The sequence below is a fragment of the Pundamilia nyererei genome, unplaced genomic scaffold (assembly GCF_000239375.1).
Source record: "Pundamilia nyererei isolate P.nyererei 1_Seehausen unplaced genomic scaffold, PunNye1.0 scaffold00018, whole genome shotgun sequence".
Classification (NCBI taxonomy): domain Eukaryota; kingdom Metazoa; phylum Chordata; class Actinopteri; order Cichliformes; family Cichlidae; genus Pundamilia; species Pundamilia nyererei.
The window spans coordinates 2,626,380-2,646,286 of NW_005187419.1; the positions used below are offsets into that span (position 1 = coordinate 2,626,380).

Below are 19,907 nucleotides of genomic sequence, written 5' to 3' on the forward strand. Positions count from 1 at the left end.
CACACACACACACACACACACACACACACACACGAATACAAAAGCCTAGGGTGAAACTTCAGCGTGTGGCAGGTGGCAGGGAGAGAGTTGCGATGGTGATCACGTGACACCCGGCGGGTGAGCGATTCATCTTGTTGTGATACTTCTTCTTTGGAAGGTCAGCCCGGAAGACTTCGTAAAGCGATGATGCTACTGTAAATCAAGTAAGTTCAATACCTTGAGTTTTCTTTATGAAATACTTAAGGAAGGATTTCTGCCAAGTTTCGCAGTGTTGCTTAGCGTGCCCGGTTCGTTACGTTTGAGGAGTGTATTTGTTTCTCCGCAAGTGAGACCAACTTGTTATCGAAGCGAACAGTGTAAGCTAAGCGGCAGCTAACAAAATTGGCTATTGGTTATCTCTTAATTATCCAGTCCGTGCTTTTCTAGAAGAAAGACTTGAGTCTAGCTATTGTTCCCTGACATTATTGCCTTCGTGTCTTGTGTTTGACAGTTTGACAGCGTTGAGTTAGCTTGCTAACAGGAATTAGCTCCCGGACCTTCAGGCTGTTTTGTTTTTGGCACAAGTGAACAGGCTAGGGGAGTCACGGGATCTTAACCTGACTTTAAACTCCGCTTTAGCGGTTTGTTAACTTAATTGATGTTCTTTCGGTTAATAGATAAGACATGCTTGATCACATCTACCTGTCAACGTGTACCGATGTTACGGAGTTTGTCCAGAGGTGATTGAAACTCACCTCCGGCTCAATAATGGCTCAGTGGTGTAATAAAACCCGCTGTCTTCCTGCTTCGTGGGAATTGTTCTCCCAGACTCTGATGTCACACCAGAAATGTCCCTCAGCTAATGATTCGTGACTACAGACTTGTTTTCAAGAAGTCACGTCACATGCTTTACGCAGTATTAACGTTGGAGTCGTTCATTTTAAAAAGCTTTTGGCGGAAGATCAGATATAACACTCATCGTTTAACACAAACACACAGGCTGTTTGTTCTTGTAAAATAAGGCAAAACTAGCAACGCTTGCTGTTTGTCTTCACCATAGGGAGGTGAAAGGAGATCACGAGACTCCACTGAAGGCTAGTTATCGTCTGCTGTTTTCACCAAAAAAAAAAACCCCAAACAAAAACAACCCCAAAAACACAGTAGGTGGAGGTGGAAGAGTTAAAGATGTTAATATTCTATTGTTGGGAGTGACCAGAATGGACAAGATGAGAAATGAGTTCAGGTGGAGCGGTTTGGAGGCAAAGTAAGAGAGGCAAGGCTGAGAGGATTTGGAAATGTGCAGAGGAGGGATAGTGGATATACTGAACTAAGGATGTTGAATATGGAGCTGGCAGACTAGAAGAGAAGAGCAAAACCACAAAGAAGATTTATGGCTGTAGTGAAAGAGGATATGTAGAGGGCAACCGCGACAGAGGAGGTGAGATGGAGGCAGATGATCTGCTTTGATGACCAATAGGGAGCAGCCGGAAGAAGAAGAAGAAGAAGAAGAAGAAGTAGCAGCAGCGCTAAACATGACAACCACCCACTTATGTCTGTTTTGCTGCAGGTGGATTTTCCTGTGTCACAGCAGGAATGCATGGTGGAGCCTATGGGGAGCTCGGGGGCAGCCTCCCCGCCATCGCCTCCCTGAATGCTTCCTACTCTACATCGATGTCCATCCCATCCCCGTACCTGTTGACACCACCTGCAGAGCGCAAGAAGATCTCTGACGTGCGGCGCACTTTCTGTCTCTTTGTGACCTTCGACCTTCTCTTCATCACCCTTCTCTGGATTATTGAGCTTAACGTGAGTGTGTGCTTTCACTGTTCTTGTTGCTGTTGCAGAACTAATGGTTAATTCTTGGTTTGATGTGATCTCTGCCCTCTTCTTCTGCAGATGTCAAACTCACTTAGGGAGAGTTTAGAGAACGAGGTCGTCCATTATAACTTCAAGTCATCCTTCTTTGACATTACTGTAAGTGGGTCAATCCAAATTTGTGTTTATTTGCATTCAGTGTTGAAATGATGGGTCATTTATTACCACGTTATTTCAATCATGCTTTGATCACAATGAGCAGTTACTTATGTGTAACCTGCTCTTGTAATTCCTCCTTTTGGGTTGGCAGATTGAATCATTATAGACACACAAGGGGAAATCATTTGCAACGTCAACATGTAATTAAAATGAAAAGTCATTTTCTTTTTCTGCTTCTTCTTCCTTGTCTCAGCTCCTTGCCTTGTTTCGTTTCCTGTGTCTTCAAGTGGCCTATGCTGGTTTTCGGTTGAGGCATTGGTGGGTTATTGCGGTAAGTCATCTCAGTTACAGTTAAACACACACTGAATAGATAATGTAAAGTCTTATATGTTATTTGCCAGACATGAGCTATTTAACATTTTTTTTAAACTCTTCAGATTACCACTCTGGTAACAACCATCTTCCTCGTTGTCAAAGTTATCATATCGAATGTGAGTGTCCTCTCTTTGCTACTCTAACACTTTCAGAGCCTGTATTTGTCTATGTGAACGGTTTGCAAGCATATCAGTTTAAACCACTTCCACTTTTTCACTTCTGCATTCAAAGGCAGTTATTCACAGTCTGAGCTGATAAGACTTTATGTGATTTCATTTTTTGCAGTGGTTCAAAATTAGTTTATGTAGCTTTGTAAACTTTTCACATTTGACATTAGGGAAGTGAACCAACATCAAATGCAGCACACTCATCTGTTTTAGAAGCCGAAGTAGTAAAAATAGTCTTTGATTTCTATTTTGAAGAAGCAAAATGCTTTTGCCTATGTTCTGCCCATCACCTCGTTTGTGGTCGCCTGGTTGGAGACCTGGTTCCTTGACTTCAAAGTTCTCCCTCAGGAGACTGATGATGAAAGAGGTAGGATAACAGTGCCCGATAAGTTCAAATGCTGCTTACACAAAGCTGTCTGATTCTTAACTTCTTTTCTTTTGTGACCTCAGCATACGTAGCAGCAGTGAATGCTGCCTGTGAACGAGCCCCAATTTACTCTCACGCTGTCTCAGATGGACAGTTCTACTCTCCACCTGAATCTGTCGCAGGTGAATGTTTGTGCAAGTGGTTTCTTAGTTAGGGTTTTTTATTATCTCTATTATGATTGTACATTTCATATTTAACCCAAAAATAGAGTTATGGTCTTGAACTTGTGTCTGCAGACTCTGACGAGGAGCCTGATGAGGAGGGTCCTGGGCGTAGAGCTATCACTGCTCAGGTAGCTTTTGTTATACTCTTTATAATCAGCCCCACTGACTCCTGTTCTGATGATGATTTTCTGCTTCATTTCTCACTCCTCTCACTCTTATTCCAGGAGAAGGAGTATGTGAGACAGGGTTATGAGGCAATGTCTGTGGTGGAACAGATCCTAGCCCAGGAGGAAAACTGGAAATTTGAAAAACACAATGTGAGTACATGACTCCAGGATGTATCCACTGAATGAATAGCTTTCCTGTCTTGTTCACGTTTGAATGCACAGTTAAGACGTTTGCTTACATAACTAAAAGATCATATCACTGACGCAGATTTCATTGCTTCCTCGTGCATTCTTTTTATGACAGACAGAGTGTTCAGGGTGCCTTTGTTTTAACACAAACATATCTCATAGAAAACTTGTAATCAATACTATTGTCTTCACTGTGACACCTAATTACTTTTTTGGTTTTAAAGATTCAATTGCCTATCAAAGTGTCCCTTATAGTTCTTGCGATCAGCAATAGAGATGGTACTTTAATGGCCTCATTTCTATTTTAGGCAGCTGATAAGCAACAATGAACTGTGAATCACAGATATAACCGACAGAGATACTGAAAGATACTGATCCTGCAGTTTCCTACACACGCCAGGTTACAAAAAATGACTAAAGCACAGGAGCCAGCCATCTCAAGCAGCAGTTTAATTGTTTCTTTCTTTTTTTTAAATTTCTTCTCTTCTTTATATTTGAGAAGTGATGCACAAAAGCACTGATTTCATAAAATAGGCAATACCTTTTGTCAGATTTAGCTACTACAGTACTGTGGGAACGTCTTGAACCATCCCTCGTGTCTTTATATTTTGCAGTCGATGAGTAAAACTTTCTTGTAGAAGGCAAAAGAAGAAGTGGCAACCCTAAAACAAAGTGTTTACATCATATGATCAACATGTGAAAGTCATGTTCTTAAGAAACAGGAAAAAATCCAACAAAGACCTGACTCATGACCTCAGAGATGCAGCTTGCTTTTCAATTGATCACTAAAGTTTCATCCAAAACTGTCTCAGTCAAAGGGTGGCTGTCAGGAAGCCATTTTTTAATGAAGGAGCACAGAGAGAAAATGCCGAGGTATGACATATTACATAAGAACTAGACTGAACATCAGTGGCAACAAGTCCCATGGAGTGATGAATCCAAATTAGAAAATTTTTATTCAAATAGTCGTCAATATGTACAGAGGAAGTCGGGAGAGAGGTAGAAAAGGGAGTGTCTACAGCCATCTGTGAAACATGGTGAGTTCTCTATCATTTCAGCCAGTGGTCTCAGGGATCTTGTTAAAATTATGAACCTAGAAGAGTGCCATCAGATTTCGATTTGACATGAAATACAAGCTAAAAAGCATCTGACTGACAAAGGCTTCATTTTCCAGCATGATAATGATAAAAAAAACACACTGCCAGTTTGGTAAAAGCATCTGGTTTCACTAAATCGCTGCACCCATTTCCAATTTTCCTTGCTAAATATACAGAAATGAGAGGAGGCTCAAGACTTTTACTCAGAACTGTAGCTAATTTCCACCCTGAGCAGGTATACACACTATATTAAAAGCTGTTTTTTGAGGGGAAAATAAAGGCCCCACAATCAAATCCCTTTAAACTCTCATAGAACCACTATTAAGGTAAGAATGTAATCAAACAGGTATGTTGGCACCACAACACCCAACTGAAACCTAATTTTAGCAATGCAGCATTTTTCTCTGTAGGAGGTGTATTTCTGTATCAGCTCTTTTAATTACAATGAAAACTACATTACCTGTCTTACTAGTAGTTTATTATTCCTGCGTTATTAATTCATAACTGTTTTTACTCAAATGAAAGTGAAAGTGTCAGTAATACTGTGTCTTTTTTTCACCTCCCATGACAGGAAATGGGCGACTCAGTTTACAGTCTGGAAGTTCCTTTCCATGGAAAGACTTTCATCCTCAAGGTGCAACAGTCTTCTAGTGTATTCAGTATCTCACCAAATAGAGAGATAAACAGAGAGATGCTACATTTTCATCATGTTTAGATAGGCTGCATTTGTTAATAGGGTGAATTCAGATATGTTTTCAAGCCTCCCTGGTCTTTTTACATATACAACTCATATTGCCTTGGACTCCATTATTATAGATGTCAGCGTAAAGAGCAGAACAGGCTCTGAATCCGTTAGCTGTCACACTTCTTCTTAACACTCTGCTACAAATGGATCAAGTTCTCTTGCAGCTGATGGGCCTGTATTTGCACAGTTTCTGCTGCTGAAATAATCAATAATTGCATGCTAAATCCAATTCGATACAACAGAGACTTGGTGCCTTGCACAGAAAAAGCTGATTCATGTGCATACAACTTCCCATTAAGGAATTCAGAGGCGTAAATAAATTTGCTCTTTATTGGAGACCTCATAACTGAAGGGACTTTGTTTTCTAAGGTTTACAACTGTGCATTTATTATTATCATCTCAAATTTATTTTTTCTTTGACACACTACTCTTGTGTTTCAGTGTGATGTTTATCTGGCAGACTTATTTCAATCTTGCTTTTCCTTCCAAGCTAGATAGGCACATTAAAACGCCATATACTGTATGAACAAAATGGAAAGTAAAATGAATGATGTAAGGCCAGGATTAAAGTGTCTTTTAGATGTGTCTATTGATAGCTGCAGACACTAAAGAAAAGTTGCTGCAACAGTTCTTATTATATATTATATATAGAGGGTATGTAGACTTCCACATAGAACCTCTTGACTAGTTTTCGATGACAAAATTTGCATCGCTGGCATGGAACAACCGTCACTGAAACAAAACGCTCTTTGTAGAAGTAAAGATTACATAATAGGGATTTCCAACAAGACAATGGTCATAAACAGACACAAGATCCTGTTTTGAAAGTAGTCAGACAGGCCATTACACATTAGTGAAGTAAGGCCTGTTCTGACCTTTGCTTCGGAGGGAAAAAGTGCACCATACAGAAAAGAGAGCTTTAGATATTTTCATATCATCTGCAACAGAAAGTAAATGGTAAATGGCCTGTATTTGTATAGTGCTTTACTTAGTCCCTAAGGACCCCAAAGAAAGGGGTAGAAAATAGCCCAAAGTACATGCAGACAGCAATTAGGTGTCATGTCTTATAGACATTTTTTTCTTGTAACTGTAGGCTATGCTGGACATTAGTTTACAGCCTTGTTTTTTTCTCCTCTTCAGGCCCTCATGCAGTGTCCTGCTGAGCTTGTGTATCAGGAGGTGATCCTGCAGCCGGAGAAGATGGTTCAGTGGAACAAAACAGTTTCTGTCTGCCAGGTCAGAAGTCTTCCTGCTGTTTTTGCACATTTTTCACTGTAATCCTGTGGCGTGCTACAGCTTGATATCTCTTCCCGTCTTATACTCAGATCCTTCAGAGAGTTGACGACAACACTCTTGTCTCATATGATGTATCTGCTGGAGCAGCAGGGGGAGTTGTCTCTGCAAGGTACATCAGCACAACATCCTACCGACTTTTCTTTCTGTCATCTGTTCTTGCTGTCCCATCTGTATCGTTTCTTTTCTTCAGGTCTGAATAAAGTGTGTTTATTGGGTGATTGATTTTTCTTCCTTCAGGGACTTTGTTAATGTTCGCCGAGTGGAGCGCAAACGAGACTGTTACCTGTCTGCTGGCATAGCAACCAACCACGATGCCAAACCTCCAAGCAATCGCTATGTCAGGTCAGACCTTGCCTCTGGCCTTGTCACTGATCCAGTAAATTAGAACATTGTATCGGTTTGACAAAGGGCATCTGTGTTAGTTTAACTTGTATAACTTTGTCTTTTTTTCCTTTACTGCTGGTCTCAGAGGAGAAAATGGGCCCGGAGGTTTTGTGGTCCTCAAATCCAGCAGTAACCCATCCATCTGCACTTTCATCTGGGTCCTCAACACAGACTTAAAGGTGTGAAAACACATGATGGAATTACTCTTGAATTTTCTTTATTTTTACAATATTCAAGATGTTCTTTCCCTTTGTACGATTAGAAAGAAGTTGTTTTCTAAATGATTTTTGTAGCAGGACACTGCAGCAGGTTGGGCCCCCTTTTGCCTTCCGAACTGCCTTAATTTTTCATGGCATAGATTCAACAAGGTGCATAAAACATTCCTCAGAGATTTGGGACCATTTTACATGATAGCGTCACATATAAAACCAGTTTGTGTTATAGTACGTTATCATGCTGAGAACAGCTGTCTGAAGATGGTTATACTGTGGTCAACATTACTTAAGCAGTGACATTAAACCCACATTGTTACCCGAGCACCACCCTGGAATTTTTCTAACAATCGAATATTGTGGCAGAAGTCATGACTCATCAGACCAGGCAATGTTTTTCCAGTCTCATTATCTTGGTTTTTAGCCTTCCTTCCCACCAGATTAAAAAAGTTTACTAGCTTCTGACATGAACAAGGCATTTTCACCCAGAGAATTGCCACTCACTGCACATTTCCTCTTTTTTGGACCACTCTAGAGATGATTATGTGGGAAAATCCCAGCAGATAAGCATTTTACTATGTCTACGTGCCTAAATGCACTGAAGTTCTGCCATGTGATTGATGGTTAGATATCTGTGTTAACGAGCAGTTGAACAGGTGTGTGTGTGTATAAATAGAAAGTGTGCAGGAAAAAGGCCAAATGTAACAGATATAGGTGAGATAAGGATCAAAAACAAAGGAATATGAAATGTAATACAAATATTAAAAAGCAATTTTTTTTGTTTCATCAGGGCCGTCTGCCACGCTACCTCATCCACCAGAGTCTGGCAGCCACAATGTTTGAGTTCATGTCCCATTTACGCCAACGAATTATCGACGTGCGGCCCTCTCATCGTTCCCACCACCACCATCACCACCACCACTCTCAAAACTAGAGAGAAGTTTTAAGTGGTCACTTGAAAGGTCACTAGCCAAAACTGGCCATCACGGCGTCCGCTGAATGCTCCCAAGCTGAAGGGATGCAATTATGTACCTGACAAGGTTGCAACTTTAAGCAAAGGAGATGGAGACATTTCCCATGTTTCAGCCACACAAAGTGAGGAGTTATTCAGATATCAAAGACTAAACATTTTCTATCATTTTGGGGAAGTTTAAGTGTAATCACAAGCGGAAATTTTTGCATGGACCTGTAACCCGTTTGCTATGTTTCTCGCCATGTAATGAAAACTGTTTTCTGAGACTTTACAGAAACAAGACCTGGATAAAAAAGTGATTCCCAATGTTGGAATCTGTGTTACAGAATAGCTATAACAGTAGTATGACTGAAACAGCTGTCTCTCTGAGCCTTATCTTTCTGCACACATTGTTAGTCATTGATTTACTGCTTTTTCTTGTGTGTGTGTGTGTGTGTGCGTGCGTGCGGGCGTGCGTGTGTGTGTATTTTTTCACTGCACCGTCATGGATTTGTTTTTCTGAGGCACCTGCCTGCACTTCACAGCCATATTTCTACACAGTTTCTTCTACTTTACTACACTGTGATACATTACAGGGGGCTCTCTGCTATCTGGTCACCACTAGAGGGAGACACCACTGATCCACACAGTGAAGCGTTCTTGGTTTGACACCAGCTTCTGTGCCATAGTGCAACATTAAAGCAAACATTTAATTACTGTATGTTTTTTGTTTTTTTTGTTTTGTTTTAAATGCTGCTTTTGTTTTGCACTTTGGGATCAGCCAGGAGTTCAAACCAGGACCCGGATCAGCAGGCTGTTAGACAGTTAGTACAAAAGATAATGTTCATAGGTTAGGGTGCTGTATACTAATATATATTTTTTTGCCAATAACCTCAAGTGGCCTTGTGTTGAAGTAGCTCGACTTATTTGTCATGAAAGGTTATTACTATACTGCTATAATTAGATTAGGCCCCCTGTGGCCTGAGGTGTGGCACTGAATGAAGTTTTGTTAATGTTTTTAATCATGAAAAAAAAAAAGAGAAGACATTCCCTGCAGCTTAAGTTGTGTATCAGTGTTATGATGTACCTCAGAAGATCAATTTTTAGGATTACATCTGGAATCAAAAGAATTTAAAAGATGAAGTTGGTTGAAGTTATTGTGAAGTTGACCTGAAGAGGGCGCTGGTCTTCCCTGAACTTTTCTATATTGGTGTAACGGTAATAACACTTGTGTGGGTGTCACAGTTACACCACCGACTGTGAGGCATTACTCTTCATAAGCTTGTGTATGTAGTCACGCTCAGAAATCATTAAGCCCTAAAAAACAAGTTTATTAAGATTATCTGGATAATAAATCAGGACTCATTTACAATACTTACTGTACTGAAGGAATGTTGGAAGTGAAAATAAATAATGATATCAATAATTTGGTGCCTTTTATCAGAGTAGTTTTACATGCCAGTCTTTTGTTTTACTTTTCCATTTATTTCCTGCTGTTATGTCTGTGCTTTCGTATCCTCCACAAAGATTATTTACATAAACCCTGCTTAGAATACTTAACTGTGTTTTTTATAATTTTAAATTGATTTGTTTATACAAACATTTTAATTTATGCTCATCACTACTGGACAAGATTTTTTACTGAGTCTTAAACAGTGTCTTACATCTAATAAAATATATGAAAAGATGATCTAGCTCTGACTTCCTTCAACTCACATATTTAACCAGTATCTGTATTAACTTGTATAAATCTTGTGCTCTTATTTTTGAATATATTTTTTTAACATAGGTAGATAGATAACCACAAAGGTATCTATCTACCCATCCATCCCTGCATCCATCCATACATACACACAAGAGTAGCTTCTACCCATATGTTTCTCTGTGGGTGCTTATGTTATGAATAATAACGCCCTGTTTCTGCAGCCTTGCATGATATTCATTGCTGCACTCACAGAACTTTGCCAGAGGTCACTGTTCTCTGTGTGACTTAATCAAAAATAAGCATGAAGCGTTTTCAAAAGTTTTCAAAAATAAACTGATACTCCCCAAAGAAACTTTTTATTTAAACACAGAACACGATTAAGTAATGCTAAATAATCCAGTTGCATAATCCCTGAATCGACACTGCAACGGCAGACTTGATATGGAGTGCAATTAATCTTACTGCTGCAGAAGAGATCTGCTGTCCTTGGGGCAAAACACATTGCTTGAGAGATGAAGCAGCTCACATGATTGTGCTGTGACTGTCTTCTGAGGATGTGGGTGTGGGAATTTGTGTTTCTTTTTGTTTCGATGAGAGCACAAGCGTCCCACTGCTCTTGTTGTCCTCCATGTAAAGCTGATGAGAAGCATCGGTCCTTGGGCTGCCGTCATCTGCCTGAGCACTTTTCCATCAGGCCAATAATCTGGAGGGAAAACCTCTCGTCAATTTGGCGCTTCAGTGAAATCCTGGAAAATGGGAAGCTAAAAACTTGGTAGAGTTTTAGATCTGTGACCTTTATTTTGTAGCTTTTTTCCTACTTGTTCTTATTCATGATGATTTTTATTCGTTCTTTTTATTAGTGGAGGGCTTGAATGTTGTCACAGCTGCTTTTTCCTTTGCCAAAATATAGGTTTTGGCTAAGGTCCGCTTTGTAAAGAATCTCTACAGAGCATCCCACAGGGACTGTGGCAGATTCTCCTCTGGCATCCAAGAGGGCGTTCCACTTGTGAAAGAACTGAAACACAACTTCTCTCTGGATTATCTGACATTGTGAACATCCACTACCAGCTGACTCTGTTCTTAATAGATGGGTTCAGCCTTTAACAGGTTCTGCATGCAGTTCTGCTGCTGCTGCTGTGTTGCTGATGATGAAGAAGAAGAAGATGAAAAGCAGCCTTTAGTACCGTAAGATGACACAGACAAGCATATCATGTATATCACGTACAGCCAATGTTTGAATTTGTGTTAACAGCTCGTGTCTCTTCTTGTCTGCGTTGGCTGACCGCACAGTGCGGATCCGTTGGACTATTTTACCCGTGAAGTCCAGAAGCGTCGAGATGAGGAAACAAACCTGTGGAGTGAGCCGGGAGACCCCAGCCATTCGGAGAGACAGGATGACCGAGTGCTCTACTCTCTGCTGCAGGCCAGGCAGAAGACCCGCATGGGCTCCACGGTATGTGGGGCAGGGACTAACAAAAATGTGTTTTTCAAGGTGGAAAAAAAGAAAATCTGACACAAATAGCTTAAAAATAACTGTATAAGTTGCAGTTCAAATTTTACATTTGAAATGCAACATTTTACATTGCATTGTGAGTACTTTTTGGAGGTTATTTGATTATCCGGTTAATTTAAATGCCTTTTAAGGTTATTCTCCTTTTCTTGTCCAGGGCTATCGTCGCCTGAGTGTTGATATCGAGGCCATGAGAGACACACGCAGAGAAGTCAGAGAGAAATGGAAGACAATCCTGGAAAATCTAGGTGGGGCTTGACCAATGAGACATGCTATAGTCTGAGAGATTATTAACAATCCATGCTGAGATTATCTGCCATATTTTCCAGGTTTTATGGCAGAAGCAGACTCTCTGCTGGCTGTGTCTGCTGGGGGCTCACATGACCGCATGCGTAACGCCCCGAGAGCACGTGCCCTCCTTCACACACTTCACTCTGAGACCTCCATCTTCAACAGCAACAAAGAACCACCACCAGAAAGATATCTTTTCATCCTGGTGAGAAAACGGGGCTTGCTGGTGGGAAGTGCACCATCACTGAACTTTGACTTCATACTAAATCAGATTAACTTTGCTATTGCCTGTTTAGTTCGAGTCACAAGTAGATAAACTGCATCATTCATGGGCAAATATGATCGATATTATTCTTTAATAGATTGCCAAGGCTGTCCAGCTCTCATTATAGTGTAGATTGTAATGAGTTACGATGGGTTAAGTGGTTTAGTCCAAATAATATCAGTTTTATTTAAGTTGTGACATCAAAAGAGTAGGAAGCTGCAATTTAATTCGGCTTTTTTAAAAAAAATAAAGAAACTCAGATTTCATTCAGCTTTGTATCATCACAAAGAAAGGTTGGCATATTATGGATACAACAAAAATCCCACCTTTTTTTCTGTCTGTGTTCATATTTGGTTCCGTTCTTTTGCTTCAGCCTGTTGTTTTTCTCCTTCTTTACAGGATCGTCTCCTGTACCTAGACATAGCTGAAGATTTTGTGGCAAAGGCAAAACGCTTCTACCCTCCAAAGGATGACTCTGACGAGGAGACGCCGGGTCTCTCCGTAAACCTGCCGCTGCTGCTGGCCAGGATAGGGGCCATGAACGGAGGAGGGGAAGATGAGGAGGAGCAGAGCGAAAAAGATGATGAAAACTTGAGCGACTGAGCCCAAGATCTATGGGCTGCAGTAATAAGAGACACAAAGCAGGGGGCAGTAGTCATCAACCCTGGAGACCTGGTTGACAGCTTTGCATAGCTCTTATTCAAGTGTTTGTTGCCTCATACAGTGTTGTTGCTGCTTTTTTGGAAGTTCTAGGCTAAAATATTCCCCTCTCTCATTTAGCTTGACTCTTTTTTGTTTAGTCTGGCCGAACTCTAAAAGGAGATTTGCAGATTTTGAAATGAATCCCACGGATGAGTATTAACTGTGTTTTTTCTCTCCACCAAAGAGTGTTATCGGGGTTGTAGGCGGTTCATTGTTCATGTGTTGCGAACCTTCAGGGTAACTATGTTCTTCTGAGCAATGCTTCTTTATAGTTCTGTCCTATGATTATCAGCACTCATTTCATTCAATCATATGATCAGTAAGAACGCGGAATAAATAGCACACCGATCTGATGTCAGACTTTCCTCTAAAGGTTTTACAGGAAAGAGTGTTTGCATGATCACTGCTTTAACTCATTTGAATCTGTATGTGGTTTAAAATATTTGAAGAATAGCAAAAAGAAATGCAATGCGAGTACTGTAAGTTGAATTTTTAAGTTGGTTGTTTGCGTGACTGAGATGGAAGAATGTTTTTCCTGTTCAGCAATTTGCTGAAAATGTGAAAGATTTATACAAGTATGCGATAGTTTGTGTTTTGGTGTGAAGTTACCTTGAAATAAAGTTCCAGCCTAAAGCCTGTTTTATGTAATGTCACATGCATCTTTCTCATGTCAGGTTGCTTGCTATTCATAAAGTTACATAAATTCAAACGAGTGAACTAGACTCTAATTTTCAATGATATTTAAAATTTCGTTCAGTTAAGCGTACTGAGCAATGGAAACTGTGGCATGGGAGCAACAGTCTTTTGAAGTGGAACATAAGATTCTTCTTCATCTGTCTGTATACTCTCATGTGGCCCGTCAGCTGTGCATCCACGGCTGGCTTGGACTCTGTCCCTGTTCTGAAGCGGCATGTCCAGCGTCTGACCGTCCCAGTGAGACCAGGCCGGGTTGCAAGATGGATGGTGATAATGGTGTTTTGGTAGTCAGCTGTTTGTTATTGTTATGTAAGAGAGAGCAATACACTGTCGAGGGCACATGTTTGAACACGGCACCAGCCCGATGGTACAATGGCGCACAGATCCACAAATAACTGGTAACAACTGAGTTATATGAAGCACAAAAGTTGATACTGTGTGCAGGAATTAATACAAAGCCAGATCCCTTCTTATTATCAAGTATAAGTGTCAGGTTGACCTGTTCCTCTCTCCTCCCAAAGTCATTTTCGTGTTACAAATAAATCCGACTTAAAGTTCCCCTCTCACAATATTTTGCCATATTTACCACCTCCTGACAAGCCTTGGCTTTATCCTGCAATTGCCCTTCTCTTTCTGTTTTCCCACCTACTCCCTATCTCTTTTGCGGTGACAGCTCATTTAAATGTCACTTTGCAGCAGCTGTGGCGGTGCTCTTATGCAACACAAAGTTCTTCCCGGCCGAGCCAGGCCTTGTGCAGGTGGACAGACGAGGACGGTGGGGGGTGATCACTGTGACAGACCTAACCTCATCACTGCTCACCTTTACAAACTATACACACACCCCTGGCTCCATTTGCATAGCATGACTCACCCGAAAACAGCTAGGACAGGGCTATCTGATGGCCTCTTGGATTTTGGCTTGTGCGTGTACAAATAAATAGACAGCACAAATTTAAATTGTCACTCTGTGTATTACAACTGACTGCTTCACATAAAGTAGCTTCTAATAAGACATGACCTCAACACAGAAGGAGCTTGCATGGTGACTTACTGGGTTTCTGAAATGGCATTCAAGGTTGTCATGGTGTCATAACATGACTGAATCAATGACCCAGGAGATGCTTATCGTTTTCTTTTCTCAGTATGACACTGAGCGACATTTTACATATGTACTGGCAGCCTGCTGGGAGATTGTTGAAAGAAAAGTGAAATATTTTTGGAATTTGCAGGCAAATGGATGTTAGCCTTTAACTGTTGCCTTAAATATGCACGACACGAAGAGTCAGTGGTGAGGAATAGCATTAATTTACCCGAAGTCAAGAAATATACTCAAAGAATCACAAAGTTATGATCATATTTGTTTTTCAGACAATCTGGCACAGTACAGCAAAAACCTTAAAAGAAAATAAAAAATCGATTAACACATCAGGCTTCTTTTGCTTGGGATGATTATATTTTATGCTGTGTCTGAAGTATATGATATCTGGTATATGATGATATCAGTACCTGATGTGGATTAGTGAGTCAGAAACGGGAATCGGTAGTAACATCAGACCAGCAGATAACTGTCAGAGGTGAGTGTGAGTGTGTGTGTGTGTGTTTCACAGCCTGTTACCCGAGTTGATTATGGCCTGCATGGCGCTCTTTCACTGAGGTAATGAATCACTGGAGACTGAGCTCTCACTGCTACTGTGAGACAGCGCAGTGTAATGGCATCTAATGAGGGGGTATGATGTTGTCATGAAGCCTGGCGGGGGTATAAACTTATTCAAAGCTGTATTATGAATAAAAAAAACAGCATGAGAAAAATGACACTGCTATTTGTATGGCTTTTTCACCATTTTTCTCACAACTGACTGTATATAAAAGATGGATGTTGCCACTGTGACATAATGTGGTTTGTGAACTCACATTTTACACCCTCTATAGCTTCCGTGTTATTTTTGTTTTTTGGAGCCAGAGGTGACAATACTTAGGCAAGTGTGTGAAATGCTAATTTGTCAGCTAGCTTGACAAATGCTGTCCTAAAGCATGGACATAATTTTGCATTTCTTTATCCTGGTTCTCATTTTGATGTTTTTTGGCTTCATGTCTAAAATATTGTGGTTAACACAAACTTTAGATAATTTTCCCATGTTGTTATAAATATTTAGTCAGGTATTTGCTTGTTTATCTTACATTATAAGCAAGCAAATTACTCATGAATTTTGATCCAAGAGATGGCGTGTGCTGCCAATCATCAAATTAGACTGCAAAAGTTAGCTTGGTATGGCCACCTTTATTCTTTAACCTGAATGCTGGTAGGCAAGCTTTTGTAATTTCTTCAGAAATTCTTCAGTCATCTTTAGAAATACGGGTTTCAATCCATGACTAATAGTGCTCCAGTGTGTTTTTCCATATATATATTCTTTTCCTCCATTGGGAGTGTGTTTGGGATCAATGTCATGCTGAAAAATGAAGCAGTCAAACACTTAACACGCCAGATAGAACTGCATTGTGAATCAAAATCTGAGGGTTGCATCAATCTACTCTGACAAAATCCCCCAAACCATGACAGAGCACAGAGATGAGTCCACTGTCAGAGGCTATAAGATGATCATTTGTAACCTTCGCTAAAGCTTCTTCTGTACTGTAATGAGTTCTGAAACCTGACTGAAACTCTTCAAATAAACCATCCCTCTGCAGATTATCAGCTGTTTCACATCTACTTTTTCAAGATTGTTTTTAGATGAAAGGAAGGTTGAAGATTGGCTTATAATTAGTTAAAACCGTCGAGTCACGTGATGGATTTTTAAGTAACTGTTTACAAAAAAGAAAAAAGAAAGAACTGGACTGAAAATTAGTGGGTAGTTTCTGGCTCTACAGGGTTGGCTTCGGTTGGCTCTCCTTTGCTGCTTTGTGTATATCATGGCTATAATCTTATTAAGATTCCTCTGCTAAGTCTAAACCATTTGTGTCTGTCTGTGTACATGTTTACATTATTCCATCCATAGTTTCTGTAATATTTCCCCCTCTGTGATCACAGGTGAAGTGGAAAGAGTTGGGCTGAGTGATTACAAGAGCAGGCCCAGCATTCAATTTGAGAATCAGGGGATTTTCAGCCATATTACCCCTGAACCCCACTGCAGGGAAACTTCCAGCTGTCAGGGAATGAGGCACGGAGGACTTGGTGTCAGATGTCCAAGCACACTGATTGTAGAGTGACAACATGAATCCAAAATAGAAACAGAGCATCTATAAAAGCTGTGGACAGTCCTAAGCCTGGACATAGACAGCACTAAGAAGGACAGAGATAGTGGAAGAGTAGAGGTAAAGCCGACTGAAGCATCACTGTTTCCTGTTACCTTAGGACTGATCAACAAGACCCACTCAAGGCGATAAATCTATCTGCACCTGAGAAGATGCCAATCTGTACCGTGCTGGAGAAGAGCAATGGTGTGCTGGTGGGAGCTGAGCTGACCTGCAGTGTGAGGGAAGACAACAAGGCTCAGAGGGAGAGCTATACTGCTGACTGGCACAGCGTTAGTCTCAAGACTCAACCTCAAGACAGGTAGGACCAATGAGATCATGTCTTATTTTAGGTAAGACCCTATAACATGATAAGTTGCTTTTAAATGAGAGGAAAACATTCACTAGGCTGTAATTTCAAACTTTTCTTACTCTCATAAAATATGGATGAAGATTGACTTGAAAATTATTCTCATAGTGAAAAGCAGTTAAATGTTAATTGGGAAGGTAAATTACAATAAGGCCCTCAGTAGTTTCTAACTTCAACTTTCCTTTGATGCCCACAGGCAGACCATGAACATGAACGACACTTCTCGTAGGGAGACTCTGTCCCGGCAGTGGCAGGCACGTTCACTGACACAGAAGTGTCCCTCTGGTGTCTTTAGGGTGGGCACAGTGGAAAGAGGGGTCAGGGAGCACCAGTTGCTTCCAAAGAGAAACACCCTCCCCTTGCCCATCTTTACCCCCGCAGAGCTGGGCGTCAGGCTCGGACGTGGAGCGCCACACACATTGGAGGACCTGCAGCCATTTCCCACTCCAGATGGAGTGTGTCCCAGCAAGAGGACGGTGGATGAAATCACCAGAGATCTCCCTCCAGTCAAGCCGACCCTCATGGAGTTTGCCAAAGCACCCAAAGCCCTGGGGCGCTCCATGTCTCAGGAGGCCCAGAGAGGGTGAAAAACAAAAGGACAAAAGAAAAAGATGGGATGCTAGGGAGAGACGAGAAGGATGACAGATGGGAAAGAATATTCAATAAGCAGAGTGTGTCTGGAAACATTATGACAAGATGTATATAGATTTACCTCTAGTGACACCTAATACTGTAGAAGTTTAGCACTCTAAATCTCATATCTTGTCATTGTTGGCATTTTATAGTGATTGGTACTAGAAATGGTTATGAGAAGATGTTTGCATTGGGACAGGGAAGCAAGGTGTTCTCTTAGCTGTGCCAAGGCCAATCTCTGCATGTGCTGGCCAGCTGGCCTCGACATATCTGTTAATCGTTCAGCGTCACCTAACATTTGTATGCACTGGTGCACCTTAACCATTTCTTTTGCCCTTTCTTTGCGTATCGGAAAGTACAGTCTTCATGGTGTAAATGAAAGTGTTCAGAATAAATAAATAGATGGAAAAGTATAACAAAGGATGGGAAGAGAAGGGAAGAATCAGAGGGGAAATGGAGGGCTGAGGGATCAGGAAACATGCCTTAGAGCTGGTCAGCCTCCAGGACTGCCTGCCAGTCTTTCATCTGTGTGAAGGGTACAGAATGCACTGGCAAGATCAAACACTGCAGCTGTAGATATGTGTGTGTCCCTCTCTGTGTGAGTGTTGGCACGTCTAATCACAGTAACTTAGGAAAACCAATAACCTTTTTTTTTAATGTGCATTAACTGATCTGCCTTTTTAGTCGAGTGGCAGCTCATATTTATATCTGATAGAGGAACAGATACCGTTATAGCTTAGAATACCTGTGGTCATGTAAATGAATCTGAATTGTGTGCAACAATGCTGTAATATTTTGTTAGACATCTATTATTTTTACTAATAAAAGATGAACTACTCATCACGTCTCTGTCTTTATGGTTGATGCCTGAAGTGCAACATAAACTTAATTTGATTACATTTTATTTGTGGTACAACATGAAAGAAAATAGCAAATGATTAAAGCCTAATATAGAGTAGATTGTTTTTCCAAGGATTCGGGAGGGACATCAATAGCTCTACAATGACCTGCAGGTTTACCGCTATGTAAACCGAACAATATAATAGAATGGATGAAAATGTATTGGTTCCTGAGGTCAGTTGGTTGTGGGTGGAAGAAAGGGAGAAAATAAATATAAATATGCAAATAAATATGCACGCAGCAACCAGAGGTTAGAGCCCAAACCATGACTTGTTCCGGTAACAGAACAAAGGATCACTTGCATTATGAAAACATGCATGCACATGCACCGTTATGAGACAAAGATGCATAAACAGCTGGGGATCTGTCAACTATAATTTAGATAAGAATGCATTTTCACTGTGCCCTCCACCCTTTAAAACAGACCCCACTTTACGTCCCTCATTTATCTTTCATGTGTTTGTTCTCAATCACAGAATGCACTCATCCGCTCTTAGTGTGCACAGCTGAAATAGAAGTACTGCCTCACCCCATCTCCACTATATCTCTATGTACAATTTACTCAGTCTAACTTATCAATTATTACTCCTGGCATTAGCTGCCCTTTTCCAATGAAACTTAATTCCTCCGCTGATTATATTTGTCTCTTTAACCCCTTCTGACTCATTGTCTCTGTGTGATAGGCAACGCGTGGTGGTTTGATATTAATAGCTGGGTAAACATTCGCATTGCCCTGGAGACAGGCGAGAGACAGCCACGAAGGCACGCTCTTCCCATTTGAGCTCTTAATCCTAGTGTTTTATCTGAGATCTGGGTGTGCTGGCTTCAGTCTCTATCTTTTAAATCACCCTCCCACACTGCTGCTGAAACACTGTGCTAACTACTCAGCGCTGTCACAGTACAATCGAGATTTCAAACTCCAAATGAACAAAGGTTTCGAACCTCGAAACAATTTTCAGCAGGTGCCAAGGAATGTGAAAATTGAGATGGCGTGCGCTGTCAGAGACAAATCCATTAAATTGACACTGAGATTTTTTCCTGTGCCTCAGCCGTCTCGGCTGCAAGGTCCTTTCTGTATTTGGCAAATTTACCCTATCTGCTGCTGCAAGTAGGTTAATGTGAACTTTGAGATTTGGGTACAACTGTCTTAACTCGTGTGTGGGATGGGGATTAAACTTGACCTTGCCTGTTTTCTTGCCTACTTTCTTATTTTTTAACATACCCAACATTTGAATGAAAACTATTTTCATCTACATGGACAATGTTTCCTGTCATGAACAGAAGAAATAGTCATCACTGTGTCAATAAGAGAAGATCAAACAGTGGCACACTGCGAGAGGTGCTTTTCCTAATGTCTCTCATGGCATATATGCTTTAAGCATGCAGAGTCACCACTGATGCTTGAAGCATCTTGCTTGTTGTCTGTTTCTCGTCGTGCTTCTGTGATAGATGTCACCATGTGTTGCTGCTACCTACTGG

General features: G+C 40.9%; 3 protein-coding genes across 3 annotated transcripts; all 3 read left to right on the forward strand.

Moving 5' to 3' along the window:
* The first annotated feature begins 84 nt into the window (after nt 1-84).
* stard3 (StAR related lipid transfer domain containing 3) lies at nt 85-8,604 on the forward strand. Its single transcript, XM_005726120.1, has 15 exons — nt 85-203; nt 1,547-1,785; nt 1,876-1,953; nt 2,207-2,284; nt 2,391-2,444; nt 2,751-2,862; nt 2,946-3,044; nt 3,159-3,214; nt 3,311-3,403; nt 5,111-5,173; nt 6,425-6,520; nt 6,610-6,689; nt 6,818-6,922; nt 7,050-7,143; nt 7,967-8,604. Exons 2-15 carry the CDS (start codon nt 1,573-1,575, stop codon nt 8,108-8,110), a joined length of 1,365 nt encoding a protein of 454 aa, XP_005726177.1. The 5' UTR covers nt 85-203; nt 1,547-1,572; the 3' UTR covers nt 8,111-8,604.
* Nucleotides 8,605-10,634: 2,030 nt separating this feature from the next.
* Nucleotides 10,635-13,234, forward strand: LOC102194695 (melanoregulin). Its single transcript, XM_005726121.1, has 5 exons — nt 10,635-11,018; nt 11,124-11,286; nt 11,501-11,591; nt 11,673-11,839; nt 12,299-13,234. Exons 1-5 carry the CDS (start codon nt 10,921-10,923, stop codon nt 12,500-12,502), a joined length of 723 nt encoding a protein of 240 aa, XP_005726178.1. The 5' UTR covers nt 10,635-10,920; the 3' UTR covers nt 12,503-13,234.
* Nucleotides 13,235-16,550: 3,316 nt separating this feature from the next.
* Nucleotides 16,551-18,368, forward strand: tcap (titin-cap (telethonin)). Its single transcript, XM_005726122.1, has 2 exons — nt 16,551-16,847; nt 17,092-18,368. The coding sequence occupies exons 1-2, from the start codon at nt 16,699-16,701 to the stop codon at nt 17,480-17,482; spliced, it is 540 nt and encodes a 179-aa protein (XP_005726179.1). The 5' UTR covers nt 16,551-16,698; the 3' UTR covers nt 17,483-18,368.
* Nucleotides 18,369-19,907: the final 1,539 nt, after the last annotated feature.